General features: G+C 56.0%; 1 protein-coding gene across 1 annotated transcript; it reads right to left on the minus strand.

The window, feature by feature from the left end:
* Positions 1 to 416: 416 nt before the first annotated feature.
* LOC144677070 (calcium-binding protein 1-like) lies at positions 417 to 24266 on the minus strand. Its single transcript, XM_078537328.1, has 6 exons — positions 23676 to 24266; positions 13012 to 13042; positions 6422 to 6556; positions 5103 to 5212; positions 2386 to 2533; positions 417 to 552 (listed from the first exon to the last, which is right to left on the minus strand). The coding sequence occupies exons 1-6, from the start codon at positions 24264 to 24266 to the stop codon at positions 527 to 529; spliced, it is 1041 nt and encodes a 346-aa protein (XP_078393454.1). The 3' UTR covers positions 417 to 526.
* Between the last annotated feature and the right edge of the window lie 583 nt (positions 24267 to 24849).

Here is a 24849-nt window from a genome sequence, read left to right on the forward strand (position 1 = left end):
CTCTTTAAACAGGGTCCCCGAGGGAGAGACTCCCTCTTTAAACAGAGTCCCTGAGGGAGAGACTCCCTCTTTAAACAGGGTCCCCGAGGGAGAGACTCCCTCTTTAAACAGGGTCCCCGAGGGAGAGACTCCCTCTTTAAACAGATGCTAACCGCCCTAGTTTGGATGAGCTGTAAGCCTCACCGTTCCTGGATTAAAGCCTTTGAGTTGGTCGCTCTCTGCCTCGATGCTGGGCCAGTGGGGTTCAGAGGGAAGGTAGAGGGTGGGGTTAGGTTGAGGGGCAGACGATGGGGCAGAGATGCATGAAGCGGCATCATTAAAGGACGCACCCCTTAGTCCCCCGACGAACGGTGAGAGTTTTGAGGGCATCAGCGCGGCCGAAAGCGAGGCTGACACCGAGGCTCCAGCGGTCGGTGCTTCGCAGTTACAAAGTCCATCTAGAAGAGCAGTCCGGAGATGTGGGAAAGGAAGCCACGGCGAATGGTGGGCCCAGATAGGAAACTCGTAGGGAGGGACAGTTGCAGGGCTATTGGGACATCATTCGCACAAACTCTGTGGGCAAAAATGGAGAATTTTCAGCCACCCCATCGACTTCAGAGTGCCTCAGATCCAAGGAAGGGCAGACAGTGCGGCGCGCCCTCAGTACTGACCCTCCAACAGTGCGGCACTCCCTCAGTACTGACCCTCCGACAGTGCGGCACTCCCTCAGTACTGACCCTCCGACAGTGCGGCGCTCCCACAGTACTGACCCTCCGACAGCGCGGCACTCCCTCAGTACTGACCCTCCAACAGCGCGGCACTCCCTCAGTACTGACCCTCCGACAGTGCGGCACTCCCTCAGTACTGACCATCTGACAGTGCGGCACTCCCTCAGTACTGACCCTCCGACAGTGCGACACTCCCTCAGTACTGACCCTCCGACAGTGCGGCACTCCCTCAGTACTGACCCTCCGATAGTGCGGCACTCCCTCAGCACTGACCCTCCGACAGTGCGGCGCTCCCTCAGTACTGACCCTCCGACAGTGCGGCACTCCCTCAGTACTGACCCTTGGACAGTGCGGCGCTCCCTCAGTACTGGTCCCTATGTCACTATCTTTTTGGCATTTTTAACGTACACATATCAGAGCAGTGCAGTGTAAATCAGGCAGATCAAGACACAGAAGAGGATATTAGGACATCCGACCAATCACTCGATCAAAGGGGGAGAGTTTAAAGAATTTCTTAAAAAGAATGAGAGACAGTGAGAAAAAGGGGTGGAGAGGTTTAGGGAGTGAATCCCAGAGCTCAGGGCCCCAGGCAGCTGAAGGCACGGCCGCCAATGGTAGAGTGATTAAAATCGAGGGATGGTTAAGAGGCCGGAATTGGAGGAGCGCAGAGATCTCGGAGGGTCGTAGGAGGGGTACAGAGATAGGCAGGGTTGTAGTGGCTGGAGGAGGTTACCGAGATAGGGAGGGGTGTAGGGGCTGGAGGAGGTTACAGAGATAGGGAGGGTTGTAGGTGCTGGAGGAGGTTACAGAGATAGGGAGGGTTGTTGGGGCTGGAGAAGGTTACAGAGATAGGGAGGGTTGTAGGGGCTGGAGGAGGTTACAGAGATAGGGAGGGTTGTTGGGGCTGGAGAAGGTTACAGAGATAGGGAGGGTTGTTGGGGCTGGAGGAGGTTACAGAGATAGGGAGGGTTGTAGGGGCTGGAGGAGGTTACAGAGTTAGGGAGGGTTGTAGGGGCTGGAGGAGGGTTACAGAGATAGGGAGGGGTGTAGGGGCTGGAGGAGGTTACAGAGATAGGGAGGGGTGTAGGGGCTGGAGGAGGTTACAGAGATAGGGAGTGTTGTAGGGGCTGGAGGAGGGTTACAGAGATAGGGAGGGTTGTAGGGGCTGGAGGAGGTTACAGAGTTAGGGAGGGTTGTAGGGGCTGGAGGAGGTTACAGAGTTAGGGAGGGTTGTAGGGGCTGGAGGAGGGTTACAGAGATAGGGAGGGGTGTAGGGGCTGGAGGAGGTTACAGAGATAGGAAGGGTTGTAGGGGCTGGAGGAGGGTTACAGAGATAGGGAGGGGTGTAGAATGTGGGAGGGGAGCTGGGAGTTTATTGGAATGGTGTCCGGAGGTGATAATCCCCTGGGTGAGGATTCCCACAGTGGAGTGAGTGAGGCTGGTCTGGGGGGCGAGCGATGTTACATCTGGATTTGACACAGCTGGAATGGGGTGGGGGTGTTGAGGGAGCGGGATCGAGTAGGCCGGAGTCACTATGTGGGCTCCGACCCCACAGTGAGGGAATTGCCTCCTCCATCTGGGAGAGAGGGAGATGGAACCTCTCCCTCGCCAAAGACATTGACATCATCGCTGGCCTCCATTTACCCCCGTTACCCCCCCCAGTAACCCTCTGGCTCACCCTCAAAGTCCACCAGGCCGTCCCCATTCAGGTCAACGTCACGGAGAATCTCCTCAATCTCCCTCGAGGGTAGATGCTCCCCCATCAGCTTCTTCATGGCTTCCCGGAGCTCGGAGGTGCTGATCTTCCCGTCATGATTGGCATCGAACTGGAGGCAGGACAGCGAGGGCGAGTGTGAGTGAGTTCCCTCATTCAGGAGTCCCTCTGCCCCTCTCCACCTCCTCTCCCTCCGCCCAGGCAGTGAGGGGAGTTTGAGTGAGTTCCCTCATTGGAGGGTACCTCCACTTTTCCAGCCCTCCACCTCCTCCTCCATCCACCTCCTGGACCTCCTCCCCCTCCTCCAAGACAGTGAGGGGATATGAGTAAGTTCCCTCATTAGAGGGTCCCTCTACCTAGACCTCTTTGGACAGTCCGTCCACCCTCCACCTCCTCAACTTCCTCTCCCTCCTCTCCTCCCTTCCCCTCCCTCCCTTCCTCATCCCCTCCTCATCCCTTCCTCTCCCTCCTCCCCGCCTGTCCCTCCACCTCCTCAACTTCCTCTCCCTCCACCACCTCCTCTTCCTCCTCTCCTCCCTTCCCCTCCCTCCCTTCCTCATCCCCTCCTCTCCCTCCTCCCCGCCCATCCCTCCACCTTCTCCACCTCCCCTCCACCTCCTCTCCCTCCACTTGCTCTCTGTCCTCGACTCCTCTCCCTCCAACTCCTCTCCCTCCACCTCCTCTCCCGGCTCCCCAACTGTCCCTCCACCTTCCCCTCCTCTCCCAACACCCCCTCCTCCTCCTCCTGTCTCCTCCTCCACTCCCTCCTCCACTCCCTCTTCCTCATTCTCTTCAGCTTCCCTCCACCTCCTCCACCTTCTCCACCTCCTCTCCCAACACCCCCCTCCCCATCCTCCCCCTCCCCATCCTCCCCCTCCCCTCCTCCTCCTCCTCCTCCTGTCTCCTCCTCCACTCCCTCCTCCACTTCCTCTCCCTCCCTCGCTTCAGCCTCCCTCCAACTCCTCCCCTCCTCTCCTCCTGTCCCTCCACATCCTCTCCCAACACCCCCTCCTCCTCCTCTCCTCCTCCACTCCCTCCTCCACTCGCTCTTCCTCCCTCTCTTCAGCCTCCCTCCACCTCCTCCTCTCCTCCTGTCCCTCCACCTCCTCTCCCAACACCCCCTCACCCTCCTCCTCCTCTCCTCCTCCACTCCCTCCTCCACTTCCTCTCCCTCCCTCGCTTCAGCCTCCCTCCACCTCCTCCCCCTCCTCTCCTCCTGTTCCTCCTCCCCCTCCTCCTCCTCCTCCTCCACTCCCTCTCCCTCCCTCACTTCCGCCTCCCTCCACCTCCTCCTGACGCTCCCTCATGTTCACATCTCTCCATTCCCTCCCTCTGCACCCCCCCCCATCTCCTCCCCTCTCATTTCACCCCGGCCTATGGGTGAGACCCGTTCTGAAGCCTGGTCGCTGAGGGAACGTCGTCATGTGAATCTCCAGGGTCCCAGGGTCGAATCCCGCAGCAGATGATGGGATTGGAATTCAACGGAGAAGTGGAATAACCCTTGTCGATCGTCGGAAAGACCCCTCTCTGGTGCACTAATCCCCCTTTAGCTGGGGGAGTGGGGGGAGGGAAATCTGCCGCCCTTACCTGGTCTGGCCTACATGTGACTCCAGACCCATCGCAAGGTGGTCGACTCTGGAGTGGGTCCAGCGAGTCACTCAAGGGCAATTAGGGATGGGCAACAAATGCTGGCCTTGCCAGCGACACCCACGCCCCCATCAAAGCATTTAAAACAATATCTACCGCAACCAATTTGCTCGCAGGAAACTCCCTCCCATTGGGCCCTGTCCTATTCTTATGTTTTTTAATTCATGTGGGTGTAGGGCTGTGGTCCATCCCTAATTGCCCCCCTTGAGAAGGTGGTGGGTGGTGAGCTGCCTTCTTGAGCCGCTGCAGTCCCCGTGTGTGGTGTAGGTACACCCACAGCGCTGTTAGGGAGGGAGTTCCAGGATTTTGTCCCCGTGTGTGGTGTAGGTACACCCACAGCGCTGTTAGGGAGGGAGTTCCAGGATTTTGTCCCCGTGTGTGGTGTAGGTACACCCACAGCGCTGTTAGGGAGGGAGTTCCAGGATTTTGTCCGTGTGGTGTAGGTACACCCACAGCGCTGTTAGGGAGGGAGTTCCAGGATTTTGTCCCTGTGGTGTAGGTACACCCACAGTGCTGTTAGGGAGGGAGTTCCAGGATTTTGTCCGTGTGGTGTAGGTACACCCACAGTGCTGTTAGGGAGGGAGTTCCAGGATTTTGTCCGTGTGGTGTAGGTACACCCACGGCGCTGTTAGGGAGGGAGTTCCAGGATTTTGTCCATGCGGTGTAGGTACACCCACAGTGCTGTTAGGGAGGGAGTTCCAGGATTTTGACCCCAGCGACAGTGAAGGAACGGCCGATATATTCCCAAGTCGGGATGGTGAGTGGCTCGGAGGGGAACTTCCAGGTGGTGGGTGTTCCCCATGTGTCTGCTGCCCTTGTCCTTCTAGGTGGTAGTGGTCGTGGGTTTGGAAGGTGCTGTCGAAGGAGCCTTGGTGAGTTGCTGCAGTGCATCTTGTCGATGGTACACACACTGCTGCTACTGTGCGTCGGTGGTGGGCTGTGGGGGTCCACCCCCACTGTGGGAAAGAGCTCATTTCTACCGATGGTGAGAGTGTTTTCCAAGCCCCTGTCGGTGCTCCCGGTCTCACACTCACCTCCCTGAACGCGTTCCGGAGCTCCTTCATCCCGATCATATCAGCTGTCTCCGTCAATAGCTTCGGAGCCATGAGGGCCAGGAAATCTTCAAAATCCACACGACCCCCGGCTGAGGGAGAAAGAGAGGCAGAGAAAGTGAGAGAGGGAAGACAGAGAGAGAAACAGAGAGAGAGAGAGAGAGACAGAGAGAGAGTGAAACAGAGACAGAGAGAGAGAGAGAGAGAGAGAGATAGACAGAGAGAGAGAGAGTGTGGAGGGAGAGAGACAGAGAGAGAGAGATGGGGATAGGGAGACAGATAGTCAGACAGAAAGATACAGAGAGAGAGAGATGGAGAGAGACAGATAGACAGACAGAAAGATACAGAGAGAGAGAGATGGAGAGAGACAGATAGACAGAAAGATACAGAGAGAGAGAGATGGGGAGAGAGAGACAGATAGTCAGACAGAAAGATACAGAGAGAGAGAGATGGGGAGAGAGAGACAGATAGACAGACAGAAAGATACAAAGAGAGAGAGATGGGGAGAGAGAGACAGATAGACAGACAGAAAGATACAGAGAGAGAGAGATGGGGAGGGAGAGACAGATAGTCAGACCGAAAGATACAGAGGGAGGGAGATGGAGAGAGAGAGACAGACAAAAAGATACAGAGAGAGGGAGATGGAGAGAGAGACAGATAGTCAGACAGAAAGATACAGAGAGAGAGAGATGGGGAGAGAGAGACAGATAGTCAGACAGAAAGAGAGAGAGAGACGGGGAGAGAGAGACGGGTAGTCAGACAGAAAGATACAGAGAGGGAAGCAGATTGGCATAGTGAGGGGGAGAGAGAGACAGAGAACATCGATAGATGAAGACAGAGAAAGAGAGAAGGAGAGAGTGGAAGATTGGTGATGAAGTCAGGTTGTCTTGTTGATGGTGTTTGACAGGTTAGAGTGATGGGTGAGTACCTCCCAGCATTGCCAATGCAGTCTCCTTCCCGAGCTACAGGACTGACCATGCGCTGGTAACTCCCGAGAACAGAGAGAGGAGCTCGTCATCGCCTCACTCCGAGATGACGAGCGAGGGAGAGTCTGGAATACTCCCAATTCCCTCTTTGGGAATGACATTACACAATGTGATGGGGCTCAGGGTGTCAGGGGCAGTCACACACTGTCAGGGTAATGTAGAGGGAGCTCTACGCTGTATCTAACCCGTGCTGAACCTGCCCTGGGAGCGCTCGGTGCTGACACTGGGTATAAAGTGGGGAGAGGTGGGACACTGTCGGGGTAATGTAGAGGGAGCTCTACACTGTATGTAAATATTGGAAAAGTTGTAACTCACAGATAGTCTGGGAAAGTTCGATGAGTTCCATCTCAGTGGGCATGTAACCCATGGTCCTCATGCAGTTCCCAAGGTCCTTGTAGTTAATGAAACCATCTTTATCCTTGTCAAATTCCTTAAATGCTTCTCGAAGTTCTGAAAGAATCAATATCGGAATTATTCGAGACAAAATCAATCCTATATGTTCGAACTAAATTAAACATCTTTCACGCTCTCTCCACAATATATTGGGATTGTGGACAGTGGGAGTGAACGGGAAGGGGTTTGGGTCCATTGGGATTGTGTGCAGTGGGAGTGAAGGGGAAGGGGTTTGGGTCCATTGGGATTGTGGACAGTGGGAGTGAACGGGAAGGGGTTTGGGTCCATTGGGATTGTGGACAGTGGGAGTGAACGGGAACGGGTTTGGGTCCATTGGGATTGTGGACAGTGGGAGTGAACAGGAAGGGGTTTGGGTCCATTGGGATTGTGTACAGTGGAAGTGAACGGGAAGGGGTTTGGGACCATTGGGATTGTGGACAGTGGGAGTGAACGGGAAGGGGTTTGAGTCCGTTGGGATTGTGTACAGTGGGAGTGAACGGGAAGGGGTTTGGGTCCATTGGAATTGTGTACAGTGGGAGTGAACGGGAAGGGGTTTGGGACCATTGGGATTGTGTACAGTGGGAGTGAACGGGAAGGGGTTTGGTTCCATTAGGATTGTGACAGTGGGAGTGAACGGGAAGGGGTTTGGGTCCATTGGGATTGTGGACAGTGGGAGTGAACGGGAAGGGGTTTGGGATTGCGATTGTGGACAGTGGGAGTGAACGGGAAGGGGTTTGGGTCCATTGGGATTTTGGACAGTGGGAGTGAACGGGAAGGGGTTTGGGATTGGGATTGTGGACAGTGGGAGTGAACGGGAAGGGGTTTGGGTCCATTGGGATTGTGGACAGTGGGAGTAAACGGGAAGGGGTTTGGGTCCATTGCGATTGTGTACAGTGGGAGTGAACGGGAAGGGGTTTGGGTCCATTGGGATTGTGGACGGTGGGAGTAAAGGGAAGGGGCTTGGGTCCATTGGGATTGTGTACAGTGGGAGCGAACGGGAAGGGGTTTGGGTCCATTGGGATTGTGGACGGTGGGAGTAAAGGGAAGGGGTTTGGGTCCATTGGGATTGTGTACAGCGGGAGTGAACGGGAAGGGGTTTGGGTCCATTGGGATTGTGGACAGTGGGAGTGAACGGGAAGGGGTTTGGGTCCGTTGGGATTGTGTACAGTGGGAGTGAACGGGAAGGGGTTTGGGTCCATTGGGATTGTGTACAGTGGGAGAGAACGGGAAGGGGTTTGGGTCCATTGGGATTGTGGACGGTGGGAGTAAAGGGAAGGGGTTTGGGTCCATTGGGATTGTGTACAGTGGGAGTGAACGGGAATGGGGTTTGGGTCTGTTGGGATTGTGGACAGTGGGAGTGAACGGGAAGGGGTTTGGGTCCATTGGGATTGTGGACAGTGGGAGTGAACGGGAAGGGGTTTGGGATTGGGATTGTGGACAGTGGGAGTGAACGGGAAGGGGTTTGGGTCCATTGGGATTGTGGACAATGGGAGTGAACGGGAAGGGGTTTGGGTCCATTGGGATTGTGTACAGTGGGAGTGAACGGGAAGGGGTTTGGGTCCATTGGGATTGTGGACAGTGGGAGTAAAGGGAAGGGGTTTGGGTCCATTAGGATTGTGTACAGTGGGAGTGAACGGGAAGGGGTTTGGGATTGGGATTGTGGACAGTGGGAGTGAACGGGAAGGGGTTTGGGATTGGGATTGTGGACAGTGGGAGTGAACGGGAAGGGGTTTGGGTCCATTGGGATTGTGGACAGTGGGAGTGAACGGGAAGGGGTTTGGGATTGGGATTGTGGACAGTGGGAGTGAACGGGAAGGGGTTTGGGTCCATTGGGATTGTAGACAATGGGAGTGAATGGTAAGGGGTTGGGTCCATTGGGATTGTGAACAATGGGAGTGAACGGGAAGGGGTTTGGGTCCATTGGGATTGTGGACAGTGGGAGTAAAGGGAAGGGGTTTGGGTCCATTGGGATTGTGTACAGTGGGAGTGAACGGGAAGGGGTTTGGGTCCATTGGGATTGTGGACGGTGGGAGTAAAGGGAAGGGGCTTGGGTCCATTGGGATTGTGTACAGTGGGAGCGAACGGGAAGGGGTTTGGGTCCATTGGGATTGTGGACGGTGGGAGTAAAGGGAAGGGGTTTGGGTCCATTGGGATTGTGTACAGCGGGAGTGAACGGGAAGGGGTTTGGGTCCATTGGGATTGTGGACAGTGGGAGTGAACGGGAAGGGGTTTGGGTCCGTTGGGATTGTGTACAGTGGGAGTGAACGGGAAGGGGTTTGGGTCCATTGGGATTGTGTACAGTGGGAGAGAACGGGAAGGGGTTTGGGTCCATTGGGATTGTGGACGGTGGGAGTAAAGGGAAGGGGTTTGGGTCCATTGGGATTGTGTACAGTGGGAGTGAACGGGAATGGGGTTTGGGTCCGTTGGGATTGTGGACAGTGGGAGTGAACGGGAAGGGGTTTGGGTCCATTGGGATTGTGGACAGTGGGAGTGAACGGGAAGGGGTTTGGGATTGGGATTGTGGACAGTGGGAGTGAACGGGAAGGGGTTTGGGTCCATTGGGATTGTGGACAATGGGAGTGAACGGGAAGGGGTTTGGGTCCATTGGGATTGTGTACAGTGGGAGTGAACGGGAAGGGGTTTGGGTCCATTGGGATTGTGGACAGTGGGAGTAAAGGGAAGGGGTTTGGGTCCATTAGGATTGTGTACAGTGGGAGTGAACGGGAAGGGGTTTGGGATTGGGATTGTGGACAGTGGGAGTGAACAGGAAGGGGTTTGGGATTGGGATTGTGGACAGTGGGAGTGAACGGGAAGGGGTTTGGGTCCATTGGGATTGTGGACAGTGGGAGTGAACGGGAAGGGGTTTGGGATTGGGATTGTGGACAGTGGGAGTGAACGGGAAGGGGTTTGGGTCCATTGGGATTGTAGACAATGGGAGTGAATGGTAAGGGGTTGGGTCCATTGGGATTGTGTACAATGGGAGTGAACGGGAAGGGGTTTGGGTCCATTGGGATTGTGGACAGTGGGAGTAAAGGGAAGGGGTTTGGGTCCATTGGGATTGTGTACAGCGGGAGTGAACGGGAAGGGGTTTGGGTCCATTGGGATTGTGGACAGTGGGAGTGAACGGGAAGGGGTTTGGGTCCGTTGGGATTGTGTACAGTGGGAGTGAACGGGAAGGGGTTTGGGTCCATTGGGATTGTGTACAGTGTGAGTGAACGGGAAGGTGTTTGGGTCCATTGGGATTGTGTACAGTGGGAGTGAACAGGAAAGGGTTTGGGTCCATTGGGATTGTGTACAGTGGGAGTGAACGGGAAGGGATTTGGGTCCATTGGGATTGTGTACAGTGGGAGTGAACGGGAATGGGGTTTGGGTAAATTGGGATTGTGGACAGTGGGAGTGAACGGGAAGGGGTTTGGGTCCATTGGGATTGTGGACAGTGGGAGTGAACGGGAAGGGGTTTGGGTCCATTGGGATTGTGTACAGTGGGAGTGAACGGGAAGGGGTTTGGGACCATTGGGATTGTGTACAGTGGGAGTGAACAGGAAGGGGTTTGGTTCCATTAGGATTGTGGACAGTGGGAGTGAATGGGAAGGGGTTTGGGTCCATTGGGATTGTGTACAGTGGGAGTGAACGGGAAGGGGTTTGGGATTGGGATTGTGGACAGTGGGAGTGAACGGGAAGGGGTTTGGTATTGGGATTGTGGACAGTGGGAGTGAACGGGAAGGGGTTTGGGTCCATTGGGATTGTGGACAGTGGGAGTGAACGGGAAGGGGTTTGGGATTGGGATTGTGGACAGTGGGAGTGAACGGGAAGGGGTTTGGGTCCATTGGGATTGTGAACAGTCGGAGTGAACGGGAAGGGGTTTGGGTCCATTGGGATTGTGGACAGTGGGAGTGAACGGGAAGGGGTTTGGGTCGATTGGGATTGTGGACAGTGGGAGTGAACGGGAAGGGGTTAGGGTCCATTGGGATTGTGTACAGTGGGAGTGAACGGGAAGGAGTTTGGGATTGGGATTGTGGACAGTGGGAGTGAACGGGAAGGGGTTTGGGTCCATTGGGATTTTGGACAGTGGGAGTGAACGGGAAGGGGTTTGGGATTGGGATTGTGGACAGTGGGAGTGAACGGGAAGGGGTTTGGGTCCATTGGGATTGTGAAAAGTGGGAGTGAACGGGAAGGGGTTTGGGTCCATTGGGATTGTGTACAGTGGGAGTGAACGGGAAGGGGTTTGGGTCCATTGGGATTGTGGACAGTGGGAGTGAACGGGAAGGGGTTTGGGATTGGGATTGTGGACAGTGGGAGTGAACGGGAAGGGGTTTGGGTCCATTGGGACTGTGTCCAGCAGGAGTGAACAGGAAGGGGTTTGTGTCCATTGGGATTGTGTACAGTGGGAATGAATGGGATGGGGTTTGGGTCCATTGGGATTGTGTACAGTGGGAGTGAATGGGAAGGGGTTTGGGTCCATTGGGATTGTGTACAGTGGGAGTGAACGGGAAGGGGTTTGGGTCCATTGGGATTGTGTACAGTGGGAGTGAACGGGAAGGGGTTTGGGTCCATTGGGATTGTGTACAGTGGGAGTGAACGGGAAGGGGTTTGGGTCCATTGGGAATGTGTACACTGGGAGTGAACGGGAAGGGGTTTGGGTCCATTGGGATTGTGGACAGTGGGAGTAAAGGGAAGGGGTTTGGGTCCATTGGGATTGTGTACAGCGGGAGTGAACGGGAAGGGGTTTGGGTCCATTCGGATTGTGGACAATGGGAGTGAACGGGAAGGGGTTTGAGTCCGTTGGGATTGTGTACAGTGGGAGTGAACGGGAAGGGGTTTGGGTCCATTGGGATTGTGTACAGTGGGAGTGAACGGGAAGGGGTTTGGGTCCGTTGGGATTGTGGACAGTGGGAGAGAACGGGAAGGGGTTTGGGTCCATTGGGATTGTGGACAGTGGGAGTGAACGGGAAGGGGTTTGGGTCCATTGGGATTGTGTACAGTGGGAGTGAACGGGAAGGGGTTTGGGACCATTGGGATTGTGTACAGTGGGAGTGAACGGGAAGGGGTTTGGGATTGGGATTGTGGACAGTGGGAGTGAACGGGAAGGGGTTTGGGTGCATTGGGATTGTGAACAGTGGGAGTGAACGGGAAGGGGTTTGGGTCCATTGGGATTGTGGACAGTGGGAGTGAACGGGAAGGGGTTTGGGTCCATTGGGATTGTGGACAGTGGGAGTGAACGGGAAGGGGTTAGGGTCCATTGGGATTGTGTACAGTGGGAGTGAACGGGTAGGGGTTTGGGATTGGGATTGTGGACAGTGGGAGTGAACGGGAAGGGGTTTGGGATTGGGATTGTGGACAGTGGGAGTGAACGGGAAGGGGTTTGGGTCCATTGGGATTGTGGACAGTGGGAGTGAACGGGAAGGGGTTTGGGATTGGGATTGTGGACAGTGGGAGTGAACGGGAAGGGGTTTGGGTCCATTGGGATTGTGGACAGTGGGAGTGAACGGGAAGGGTTTTGGGTCCATTGGGATTGTGTACAGTGGGAGTGAACGGGAAGGGGTTTGGGACCATTGGGATTGTGTACAGTGGGAGTGAACGGGAAGGGGTTTGGTTCCATTAGGATTGTGGACAGTGGGAGTGAATGAGAAGGGGTTTGGGTCCATTGGGATTGTGTACAGTGGGAGTGAACGGGAAGGGGTTTGGGTCCATTGGGATCGTGGACAGTGGGAGTGAACGGGAATGGGGTTTGGGTCCGTTGGGATTGTGGACAGTGGGAGTGAACGGGAAGGGGTTTGGGTCCATTGGGATTGTGGACAGTGGGAGTGAACGGGAAGGGTTTTGGGTCCATTAGGATTGTGTACAGTGGGAGTGAACGGGAAGGGGTTTGGGACCATTGGGAATGTGTACAGTGGGAGTGAACGGGAAGGGGTTTGGTTCCATTAGGATTGTGGACAGTGGGAGTGAATGAGAAGGGGTTTGGGTCCATTGGGATTGTGTACAGTGGGAGTGAACGGGAAGGGGTTTGGGTCCATTGGGATCGTGGACAGTGGGAGTGAACGGGAAGGGGTTTGGGTCCATTGGGATCGTGGACAGTGGGAGTGAACGGGAAGGGGTTTGGGTCCATTGGGATCGTGGACAGTGGGAGTGAACGGAAAGGGGTTTGGGTCCGTTGGGATTGTGGACAGTGGGAGTGAACGGAAAGGGGTTTGGGTCCGTTGGGATTGTGGACAGTGGGAGTGAACGGAAAGGGGTTTGGGACCATTGGGATTGTGTACAGTGGGATTGAACGGGAAGGGGTTTGGGTCCATTGGGATCGTGGACAGTGGGAGTGAACGGGAAGGGGTTTAGTTCCATTGGGATCGTGGACAGTGGGAGTGAACGGGAAGGGCTTTGGGTCCATTGGGATCGTGGACAGTGGGAGTGAATGGAAAGGGGTTTGGGTCCGTTGGGATTGTGGACAGTGGGAGTGAACGGAAAGGGGTTTGGGTCCAGTGTGATAATGAAAAAGGTTTATAAAGATATAAACTCACCGTCAATCTCCTCGACCGCCAACTCCCGATCCTATAGGAAGAGAAAATATTGGTCAACATATACCCCACACCCCTCACTGTAACACTCTGATATACCCCACACCCCTCACTGTAACACACTGTTATATCCCACACCCCTCACTGTAACACTCTGATATACCCCACACCCCTCACTGTAACACACTGTTATATCCCACACCCCTCACTGTAACACTCTGATATACCCCACACCCCTCACTGTAACACACTGTTATATCCCACACCCCTCACTGTAACACTCTGATATATCCCACACCCCTCACTGTAACACTCTGATATATACCACACCCCCTCACTGTAACACTCTGATATACCCCACACCCCTCACAGTAACACTCTGATATATCCCACACCCCTCACTGTAACACTCTGATATACCCCACACCCCTCACTGTAACACTCTGATATACCCCACACCTCTCAGTGTAACACTCTGATATACCCCACACCCCTCACTGTAACACTCTGATATATCCCACACCCCTCACTGTAACACCCTGATATATCCCACACCCCTCACTGTAACACTCTGATATATCCCACACCCCTCACTGTAACACTCTGATATATCCCACACCCCTCACTGTAACACTCTGATATACCCCACACCCCTCACTGTAACACTCTGATATATCCCACACCCCTCACTGTAACACTCTGATATACCCCACACCCCTCACTGTAACACTCTGATATACCCCACACCCCTCACTGTAACACTCTGATATACCCCACACCCCTCACTGTAACACTCTGATATACCCCACACCCCTCACTGTAACACTCTGATATATCCCACACCCCTCACTGTAACATTCCAGTATATATTTAATTTGTTCGGTGTGCGCATCTCTTGCTATCCCAGTTATTGCCCTCCCGACAAATTGGACCACAGGACAGTTTCGAGGCAGCCTTACGGCTGTCCTTTGGGAGAGAAACAGATGGGGTTTTTCCAACAGTCAGGAAAAGCTTCGTTACAATGGTCAACATTCGGATATTTGAATGCCCAGATCGACTGTGGTGGCCTTCGTACCCTGATCCACAGAACATGACCCTGTGTCTGCGAAACACTGAACCACCGATAATACTTTTCCCTCACTGCCTCTCCCTGTGCACCCCCTCAGCCGACCCCGTCAATCCCTGAGACGCTACCCCTGGACCACACAACCGATCCTGTCACGAGGGAGTGGTCTCCGACCATCACTGAGATGGTTCAGATCACTGCTCCCTCTGTCGGTCTCTGCCTCACCCTCCGAAGCCGCTGAGTTACTGACCAGAGCCTTCCTCATCACCTCCATCCTGTTTCACCCTAACCCCTGACCCAGCTCCCTCAACATGCACGCTGACCTCCACCTCCATAACAACCCCCCGACTTCACCCCAGCCTCAGCTCATCCGCTGCGGAAGCCCTCACCCAGGCCCCTGACCCCCTCCCTCTGGACTCGTCTATTCCGAGGCTCTCCCGGCTGCTGTCCTACATTCTACCCTCCGCAAACTTCAGCTCATCCAGAACTCAGCTGCCCCTCACCCCCACCCCGTGTCCGAGCTCACAGTGAATCCCCTTCACCCGTCACCCCCTGTGCTCGCTGACCCCACACTGACCCCCCCCCCCAACCGGTTAAACAACACCTCGATTTTAAAATACACATCCTCGTTTTCAAATCCCTCCATGGACTCATAACCTCCCTATCTCTGTAACCTCCTCCAGTCCCTACAACCCTCCCTATCTCTGTAACCTCCTCCAGCTCCTACACCCCTCCCTATCTCTGTAACCTCCTCCAGCCCCGACAAACCTCCCTATCTCTGTAACCTCCCCCAGCCCCTACAACCCTCCCTAACTCTGTAACCTCCTCCAGCCCCTACACCCCTCCCTATCTCTGTAACCTCCTCCAGCCCCTACACCCCTCCCTATCTCTGTAACCTCCTCCAGCCCCTACAACCCTCCCTATCTCTGTAAGTTCCTCCATCCACTACAACCCTCCCTACTTCTGTAACCTGCTCCAGCCCGTACACCCCTCCCTATCTCTGTAACCTCCTCCAGCCCCTACAACCCTCCCTTTCTCTGTAACCTCCTCCATCCCCTACAACCCTCCTTATTTATGTAACTTCCTCCAGCACCTACAACCCTCCCTATCTCTGTAACCTCCTCCAGCCCCGACAACTCTCCCTATCTCTGTAACCTCCTCCATCCCCTACAACCCTCCCTATTTATGTAACCTCCTCCAGACCCTACAACCCTCCCTATCTCTGTAACCTCCTCCAGCCACTACAACCCTTCCCATCTCTCTAACCTCCCCCAGCCCCCACAAACCTCCCGATCTCTGTAACCTCCTCCAGCCCCTACAACCCTCCCTATCTCTGTAACCTCCTCCAGCTCCTACACCCCTCCCTATCTCTGTAACCTCCTCCAGCCCCGACAAACCTACCTATCTCTGTAACCTCCTCCAGCCCCTACACCCCTCCCTATCTCTGTAACCTCCTCCAGCCCCTACATCCCTCCCTATCTCTGTAAGTTCCTCCATCCACTACAACCCTCCCTACTTCTGTAACCTGCTCCAGCCCCTACAACCCTCCCTATCTCTGTAACCTCCTCCAGCCCCTACAACCCTCCCTTTCTCTGTAACCTCCTCCATCCCCTACAACCCTCCTTATTTATGTAACCTCCTCCAGCACCTACAACCCTCCCTATCTCTGTAACCTCCTCCAGCCCCGACAACTCTCCCTATCTCTGTAACCTCCTCCATCCCGTACAACCCTCCCTATTTATGTAACCTCCTCCAGACCCTACAACGCTCCCTATCTCTGTAACCTCCTCCAGCCACTACAACCCTTCCCATCTCTCTAACCTCCCCCAGCCCCCACAAACCTCCCGATCTCTGTAACCTCCTCCAGCCCCTACAACCCTCCCTATCTCTGTAACCTCCTCCAGCCCCTACAACCCTCCCTATCTATGTAACCTCCCCCAGCCCATACAACCCTCCCTATCTCTGTAACCTCCTCCAGCCACTACAACCCTCCCTATCTCTGTAACCTCCTCCAGTCCCTACAACCCTCCCTATCTCTGTAACCTCCTCCAGCCCCTACATACCTCCCTATCTCTGTAAGTTCCTCCATCCACTACAACCCTCCCTATCTCTGTAACCTCCTCCAGCCCCTACAACCCTCCCTATCTCTGTAAGTTCCTCCATCCACTACAAACCTCCCTATTTCTGTAACCTCCTCCAGCCCCTACAACCCTCCCTATCTCTGTAACCTCCTCCAGCCCCTACAACCCTCCCTTTCTCTGTAACCTCCTCCATCCCCTACAACCCTCCCTATTTGTGTAACCTCCTCCAGACCCTACAACCCTCCCTATCTCTGTAACCTCCTCCAGCCACTACAACCCTTCCCATCTCTCTAACCTCCCCCAGCCCCCACAAACCTCCCGATCTCTGTAACCTCCTCCAGCCCCTACAACCCTCCATATCTCTGTAACCTCCTCCAGCCCCTACAACCCTCCCTATCTCTGTAACCTCCTCCAGTCCCTACATCCCTCCCTATCTCTGTAACCTCCTCCAGCCCCTACACCCCTCCCTATCTCTGTAAGTTCCTCCATCCACTACAACCCTCCCTATCTCTGTAACCTCCTCCAGCCCCTACAACCCTCCCTATCTCTGTAAGTTCCTCCATCCACTACAACCCTCCCTATTTCTGTAACCTCCTCCAGCCCCTACAACCCTCCCTATCTCTGTAACCTCCTCCAGCCCCTACAACCCTCCCTTTCTCTGTAACCTCCTCCATCCCCTACAACCCTCCCTATTTATGTAACCTCCTCCAGACCCTACAACCCTCCCTATCTCTGTAACCTCCTCCAGCCACTACAACCCTTCACATCTCTCTAACCTCCCCCAGCCCCCACAAACCTCCCGATCTCTGTAACCTCCTCCAGCCCCTACAACCCTCCCTATCTCTGTAACCTCCTCCAGCCCCTACAACCCTCCCTATCTATGTACCCTCCCCCAGCCCATACAACCCTCCCTATCTCTGTAACCTCCTCCAGCCTCTACAACCCTCCCTATCTCTGTAACCTCCTCCAGTCCCTACAACCCTCCCTATCTCTGTAACCTCCTCCAGCCCCTACACCCCTCCCTATCTCTGTAACCTCCTCCAGCCCCTACACTCACTCCCTATCTCTGTAACCTCCTCCAGCCCCTACAACCCCTCCCTATCTCTGTAACCTCCTCCAGCCCCTACACACCTCCCTATCTCTGTAACCTCCTCCAGCCCCTACAACCCCCCCTATCTCTGTAACCTCCTCCATCCCCTACAACCCTCCCTATCTCTGTAACCTCCTCCAGCCCCTACAACCCTCCCTATCTCTGCAACCTCCTCCAGCCCCTACAACCCTCCCTATCTCTGTAACCTCCTCCAGCCCCCACAAACCTCCCGATCTCTGTAACCTCCTCCAGCCCCTACAACCCTCCCTATCTCTGTAACCTCCTCCAGCCCCTACAACCCTCCCTATCTATGTAACCTCCCCCAGCCCATACAACCCTCCCTATCTCTGTAACCTCCTCCAGCCCCTACAACCCTCCCTATCTCTGTAACCTCCTCCAGTCCCTACAACCCTCCCTATCTCTGTAACTTCCTCCAGCCCCTACACCCCTCCCTATCTCTGTAAGTTCCTCCATCCACTACAACCCTCCCTATCTCTGTAACCTCCTCCAGCCCCTACAACCCTCCCTATCTCTGTAAGTTCCTCCATCCACTACAACCCTCCCTATTTCTGTAACCTCCTCCAGCCCCTACAACCCTCCCTATCTCTGTAACCTCCTCCAGCCCCTACAACCCTCCCTTTCTCTGTAACCTCCTCCATCCCCTACAACCCTCCTTATTTATGTAACCTCCTCCAGCACCTACAACCCTCCCTATCTCTGTAACCTCCTCCAGCCCCGACAACTCTCCCTATCTCTGTAACCTCCTCCATCCCCTACAACCCTCCCTATTTATGTAACCTCCTCCAGACCCTACAACCCTCCCTATCTCTGTAACCTCCTCCAGCCACTACAACCCTTCCCATCTCTCTAACCTCCCCCAGCCCCCACAAACCTCCCGATCTCTGTAACCTCCTCCAGCCCCTACAACCCTCCCTATCTCTGTAACCTCCTCCAGCCCCTACAACCCTCCCTGCCTATGTAACCTCCCCCAGCCCATACAACCCTCCCTATTTCTGTAACCTCCTCCAGCCCCTACAACCCTCCCTATCTCTGTAACCTCCTCCAGTCCCTACAACCCTCCCTATCTCTGTAACCTCCTCCAGCCCCTACACCCCTCCCTATCTCTGTAACCTCCTCCAGCCCCTACACCCACTCCCTATCTCTGTAACCTCCTCCAGCCCCTACAACCCCTCCCTATCTCTGTAACCTCCTCCAGCCCCTACACACCTCCCTATCTCTGTAACCTCCTCCAGCCCCTACAACCCCCCCTATCTCTGTAACCTCCTCCATCCCCTACAACCCTCCCTATCTCTGTAACCTCCTCCAGACCCTACAACCCTCCCTATCTCTGTAACCTCCTCCAGCCCCTACAACCCTCCCTATCTCTGTAACCTCCTCCAGCCCCTACAACCCTCCCTATCTCTGTAACCTCCTCCAGACCCTACTACCCTCCCTACCTCTGTAACCTCCTCCAGCCCCTACAACCCTCCCTAACTCTGTAACCTCCTCCAGCCCCTACAACCCCTCCCTATCTCTGTAACCTCCTCCAGCCCCTACAACCCTCCCTATCTCTGTAACCTCCTCCAGCCCCTACAACCCTCCCTATCTCTGTAACCTCCTCCAGCCCCTACACCCCTCCCTATCTCTGTAACCTCCTGCAGCCCCTACAACCCTCCCTATCTCTGTAACCTCCTCCAGCCCCTACACCCCTCCCTATCTCTGTAACTTCCTCCAGCCCCTACACCCCTCCCTATCTCTGTAACCTCCTCCAGCCCCTACACCCCTCCCTATCTCTGTAACCTCCTCCAGCCCCTACACCCTTCCCTATCTCTGTAACCATCTCCAGTCCCCCAAACCCTATCTCTGTAACCTCCTCCAGTCCCTACACACCTCCCTATCTCTGTAACCTCCTCCAACCCCTACAACCCACCCTATCTCTGTAACCTCCTCCAGCCCCTACAACCCTCCCTATCTCTGTAACCTCCTCCAGCCCCTACAACCCTCCCTATCTATGTAACCTCCCCCAGCCCATACAACCCTCCCTATCTCTGTAACCTCCTCCAGCCCCTACAACCCTCCCTATCTCTGTAACCTCCTCCAGTCCCTACAACCCTCCCTATCTCTGTAACCTCCTCCAGCCCCTACACCCCTCCCTATCTCTGTAACCTCCTCCAGCCCCTACACCCACTCCCTATCTCTGTAACCTCCTCCAGCCCCTACAACCCCTCCCTATCTCTGTAACCTCCTCCAGCCCCTACAACCCTTCCCATCTCTCTAACCTCCCCCAGCCCCCACAAACCTCCCGATCTCTGTAACCTCCTCCAGCCCCTACAACCCTCCCTATCTCTGTAACCTCCTCCAGCCCCTACAACCCTCCCTGCCTATGTAACCTCCCCCAGCCCATACAACCCTCCCTATTTCTGTAACCTCCTCCAGCCCCTACAACCCTCCCTATCTCTGTAACCTCCTCCAGTCCCTACAACCCTCCCTATCTCTGTAACCTCCTCCAGCCCCTACACCCCTCCCTATCTCTGTAACCTCCTCCAGCCCCTACACCCACTCCCTATCTCTGTAACCTCCTCCAGCCCCTACAACCCCTCCCTATCTCTGTAACCTCCTCCAGCCCCTACACACCTCCCTATCTCTGTAACCTCCTCCAGCCCCTACAACCCCCCCTATCTCTGTAACCTCCTCCATCCCCTACACCCACTCCCTATCTCTGTAACCTCCTCCAGCCCCTACAACCCCTCCCTATCTCTGTAACCTCCTCCAGCCCCTACACACCTCCCTATCTCTGTAACCTCCTCCAGCCCCTACAACCCCCCCTATCTCTGTAACCTCCTCCATCCCCTACAACCCTCCCTATCTCTGTAACCTCCTCCAGACCCTACAACCCTCCCTATCTCTGTAACCTCCTCCAGCCCCTACAACCCTCCCTATCTCTGTAACCTCCTCCAGCCCCTACAACCCTCCCTAACTCTGTAACCTCCTCCAGCCCCTACAACCCCTCCCTATCTCTGTAACCTCCTCCAGCCCCTACAACCCTCCCTATCTCTGTAACCTCCTCCAGCCCCTACAACCCTCCCTATCTCTGTAACCTCCTCCAGCCCCTACACCCCTCCCTATCTCTGTAACCTCCTGCAGCCCCTACAACCCTCCCTATCTCTGTAACCTCCTCCAGCCCCTACACCCCTCCCTATCTCTGTAACCTCCTCCAGCCCCTACACCCCTCCCTATCTCTGTAACCTCCTCCAGCCCCTACACCCCTCCCTATCTCTGTAACCTCCTCCAGCCCCTACACCCTTCCCTATCTCTGTAACCATCTCCAGTCCCCCAAACCCTATCTCTGTAACCTCCTCCAGTCCCTACACACCTCCCTATCTCTGTAACCTCCTCCAACCCCTACAACCCACCCTATCTCTGTAACCTCCTCCAGCCCCTACAACCCTCCCTATCTATGTAACCTCCCCCAGCCCATACAACCCTCCCTATCTCTGTAACCTCCTCCAGCCCCTACAACCCTCCCTATCTCTGTAACCTCCTCCAGTCCCTACAACCCTCCCTATCTCTGTAACCTCCTCCAGCCCCTACACCCCTCCCTATCTCTGTAACCTCCTCCAGCCCCTACACCCACTCCCTATCTCTGTAACCTCCTCCAGCCCCTACAACCCCTCCCTATCTCTGTAACCTCCTCCAGCCCCTACACACCTCCCTATCTCTGTAACCTCCTCCAGCCCCTACTACCCCCCCATCTCTGTAACCTCCTCCAGCCCCTACAACCCTCCCTATCTCTGTAACCTCCTCCAGCCCCTACAGCCCTCCCTATCTCTGTAACCTCCTCCAGCCCCTACAACCCTCCCTATCTCTGTAACCTCCTCCAGACCCTACAACCCTCCCTATCTCTGTAACCTCCTCCAGCCCCTACACCTCTCCCTATCTCTGTAACCTCCTCCAGCCCCTACACCCCTCCCTATCTCTGTAACCTCCTCCAGCCCCTACAACCCTCCCTACCTCTGTAACCTCCTCCAGCCCCTACAACCCTCCCTAACTCTGTAACCTCCTCCAGCCCCTACAACCCCTCCCTATCTCTGTAACCTCCTCCAGCCCCTACAACCCTCCCTATCTCTGTAACCTCCTCCAGCCCCTACACCCCTCCCTATCTCTGTACATTTTCCTAATATATAATCATGGGTCACGTCCCCTGACAATGGTGTGCAGCGTGGGAGGGGGTTTTGACTGGGTACAAGCTCCTGTATTAATGCTGTTGCCTCAATGGTAAGAGACATTCAGCTCTTATTTGGATTACAGAGCTTCTTACTCTCAGTTTAACAGATTATCCACTTCACAGCGACATGATCTCCCAGGCCGATTTAAAACCGCTTCTCCTTCTGTAATGGTCGGTCGGCTCTGACCATTAACCATTTCACCGCTGTATTCCTGACCGAAATGATAAAACACTTCAAACCCGCTCCCCGCAAAAACAGGCAAGTGCTGCATCTAACACGTGCTGTACCTGCCCTGGGAGCGCTCGATGCTGACACTGGGTATAAAGTGGGGAGAGGTGGGACACTGTCGGGGTAATGTAGAGGGAGCTCTACACTGTATCTAACCCGTGCTGTACCTGCCCTGGGAGCGCTCGATGCTGACACTGGGTATAAAGTGGGGAGAGGGTGGGACACTGTCGGGGTAATGTAGAGGGAGCTCTACACTGTATCTAACCCGTGCTGTACCTGCCCTGGGAGCGCTCGACGCTGACACTGGGAATGCATTGAGGACCCGTTCGGACAAGGTGGAGGGGGAAAGGGAGGCTCATTTTGCGCTGCTGGTCCTGTCACGCCCCACAGCGGCGGCCCTTTATGTGCTGCTGCTGCTGCTGGTGGGGCAGGGGTTAGAGCCTGCGGCCAGTGTGGGCCCGAGCAGGACTGTGCTCGGACCCCTCGCGGGCCCTGAGGGTGACTGGGAAAGCAGGGCCAACGATGCCAAACCCACCGAGGGGAGCGAGCGGGAGAAGCCCTCTCCTTGCCGATTTTGGCCAAGATGGTGGGCAGGGAGAGCGGGCCAGAGAAGAGATGTTCAGAGCACACCAACCTCTTCCCCGAACTCCTCTCCATCTCCCCCCCCCGGCGCTGTCCTTCTCCAACGCAGCATTCCCACTTCCTAATCCGACAGCAGGATCTTTGCCCACTTAATTGCTGAAGGCACAATTAATCCTCAGCCTGACTGCTCTGTAATCCCCTTAAACTCTCGCAGTCATCCCATTTTGCTAAGTAGTTGAGCAAAGGGTTTAAGACTCGAGCCTGTTACACAGAGAACAGGAGGAGGCCCCCATTCAGCCCCCTCAGTACTGACCCTCCGACAGTGTGACCCTCCCTCAGTACTGACCCTCTGACAGTGCGACCCTCCCTCAGTACTGACCCTCCGACAGTGCGGCACTCCCTCAGTACTGACCCTCCGACAGTGCGGCGCTCCCTCAGCACTGACCCTCCGACAGTGCGGCACTCCCTCAGTACTGACCCTCCGACAGTGCGGCACTCCCTCAGTACTGACCCTCCGACAGTGCGGCACTCCCTCAGTACTGACCCTCCGACAGTGCGGCACTCCCTCAGCACTGACCCTCCGACAGTGCGGCACTCCCTCAGTACTGACCCTCCGACAGTGCGGCGCTCCCTCAGTACTGACCCTCCGACAGTGCGGCACTCCCTCAGTACTGACCCTCCGACAGTGCGGCACTCCCTCAGCACCGACCCTCCAACAGTGCGGCACTCCCTCAGTACTGACCCTCCGACAGTGCGGCACTCCCTCATCACTGACCCTCCAACAGTGCGGCACTCCTTCAGTACTGACCATCCGACAGTGCATCTCTCCCTCAGTACTGACCCTCTGACAGTGCGGCGCTCCCTCAGTACTCACCCTCCGACAGTGCAGCACTCCCTCAGTACTGACCCTCCGACAGTGCGGCGCTCCCTCATCACTGACCCTCCAACAGTGCGGCACTCCCTCTGTACTGACCCTCCGACAGTGCGGCACCCCCTCAGTACTGACCCTCCGACAGTGCGGCGCTCCCTCAGTACTGACCCTCCGACAGTGCGGCGCTCCCTCAGTACTGACCCTCCGACAGTGCGGCGCTCCCTCAGTACTGACCCTCCCACAGTGCGGCACTCCCTCAGTACTGACCCTCCGACAGTGCGGCGCTCCCTCAGTACTGACCCTCTGACAGTGCGGCACTCCCTCAGTACAGACCCTCCGACAGTGCGGCACTCCCTCAGTACTGACCCTCCGACAGTGCGGCGCTCCCTCAGTACTGACCCTCTGACAGTGCGGCACTCCCTCAGTACTGACCCTCCGACAGTGCGGCACTCCCTCAGTACTGACCATCCGACAGTGCGGCACTCCCTCGGCGCTGACCCTCCGGTCGAGGTCAATCTCTTACCTGCCCGAAGGCGGAATCCAGGTTGGGGTGCGTCTCCTGTGCCTCTAGCCTCTCCGCTTCCGGCGAGGAGCTGGGCCTCGCCGCCTTCCAAGACCCCGTTCTGCGGGAAGCCTTCCCGGCCTTGTTGACCGATCCGGCCCTCTTGACCTCCGACCCGGCCTCCTTCCCGGGGCCCTTCCTCCCCAACCCGTCTCCCCCCTGCTCCCTGGGAGGCTCCGAGCGGCCTGACCCCGAGCCCGAGCCCGAGCCCGAGCCCGAGCCTGAGGCCCTCTCCTCCCGGCCGGGGGCCTGGCCCTCCCGGCTCCCTCCCTCCTCCCCGGGCCACCCCCTCGGCCACCGGGCCCTCCGGAGGGACCCCGGCCTCCTGGGCTCCTCCACCCCCTGCCATGAACCCCCCTCCTCCCCTCGCTCCCCGGCCTGCTGTCCCGGCGGCCTCTCCGCAGGCTTCGGGCCCGGCCTAGGCCCGACGGCGCCCTTTGACCTCGCCAGGCCCCTGACCGACTTCCTCAGCTTGTCCGTCTGGGCCCCCTTGGGCCCCGAGCATCTGCCCGGGTTGTTCATTGTCCCCTCGGTCTTCACATAGAGGAACATGACCTTCCGAGTCCACCCCGGAGCTGGCTGGCCTCCCTCTCTCTGGATCTCCCTCCCTCCCTCTGTCCTTCACTCATCTTTGGCCGCCCCTTAAATCCTCTTAGCGCGTGAGATCGACGCAGCGATGGTTCTGTCCTCCTCCTCTCCCTCTCTCTCTCTCTCTCTCTATCCTTCTCTCTCTCTCTATCCCTCCCTCCCTCTCTCTCTCTCTCTCTATCCCTCTCTCTCCCTCTCTCTCTATCCCTCTCTCTCTCTCTCTCTATCCCTCTCTCTCCCTCTCTCTCTATCCCTCTCTCTCCCTCTCTCTCTATCCCTCTCTCTCTCCCTCGCTCTCTCTCTCCCTCTCTCCCTCTCTCTCTCTCTCTCGCTCTGTAATATATCCTCCTGGGCTTTTAGTTCTCCGGCCCTCCGGCTAATCCTCGATGATTAATTCACGAGGGGATGGTACAGTCTGTCCCTCGAGAGCAGGAGACCAAATAAAAAAGGACGAACCATTAAATCTCCGTCTGAGATTCTAACCCCCCCTCGTCGACCGGCCCAGCAAAAGGATCTGCATTGATGTAGCGCCCCCGAAGTGCAGTCA

This window comes from Cetorhinus maximus, unplaced genomic scaffold, assembly GCF_964194155.1.
Source record: "Cetorhinus maximus unplaced genomic scaffold, sCetMax3.hap1.1 HAP1_SCAFFOLD_2195, whole genome shotgun sequence".
NCBI classification, from domain to species: Eukaryota; Metazoa; Chordata; class Chondrichthyes; order Lamniformes; family Cetorhinidae; genus Cetorhinus; species Cetorhinus maximus.

What these genes read in the sequence shown, in the direction of transcription:
- LOC144677070 (XM_078537328.1), bottom strand. Translation starts at nt 24,266, where the DNA reads ATGTTCCTCTATGTGAAGACCGAGGGGACAATGAACAACCCGGGCAGA. An exon ending in GGCGGTCGAGGAGATTGACG is followed by an intron (nt 6,557 to 13,011) that starts GTGAGTTTATAT and finishes TGATTCTTTCAG; the next exon opens with AACTTCGAGAAGCATTTAAG. An exon ending in TCCGGAACGCGTTCAGGGAG is followed by an intron (nt 2,534 to 5,102) that starts GTGAGTGTGAGA and finishes TCCTGCCTCCAG; the next exon opens with TTCGATGCCAATCATGACGG.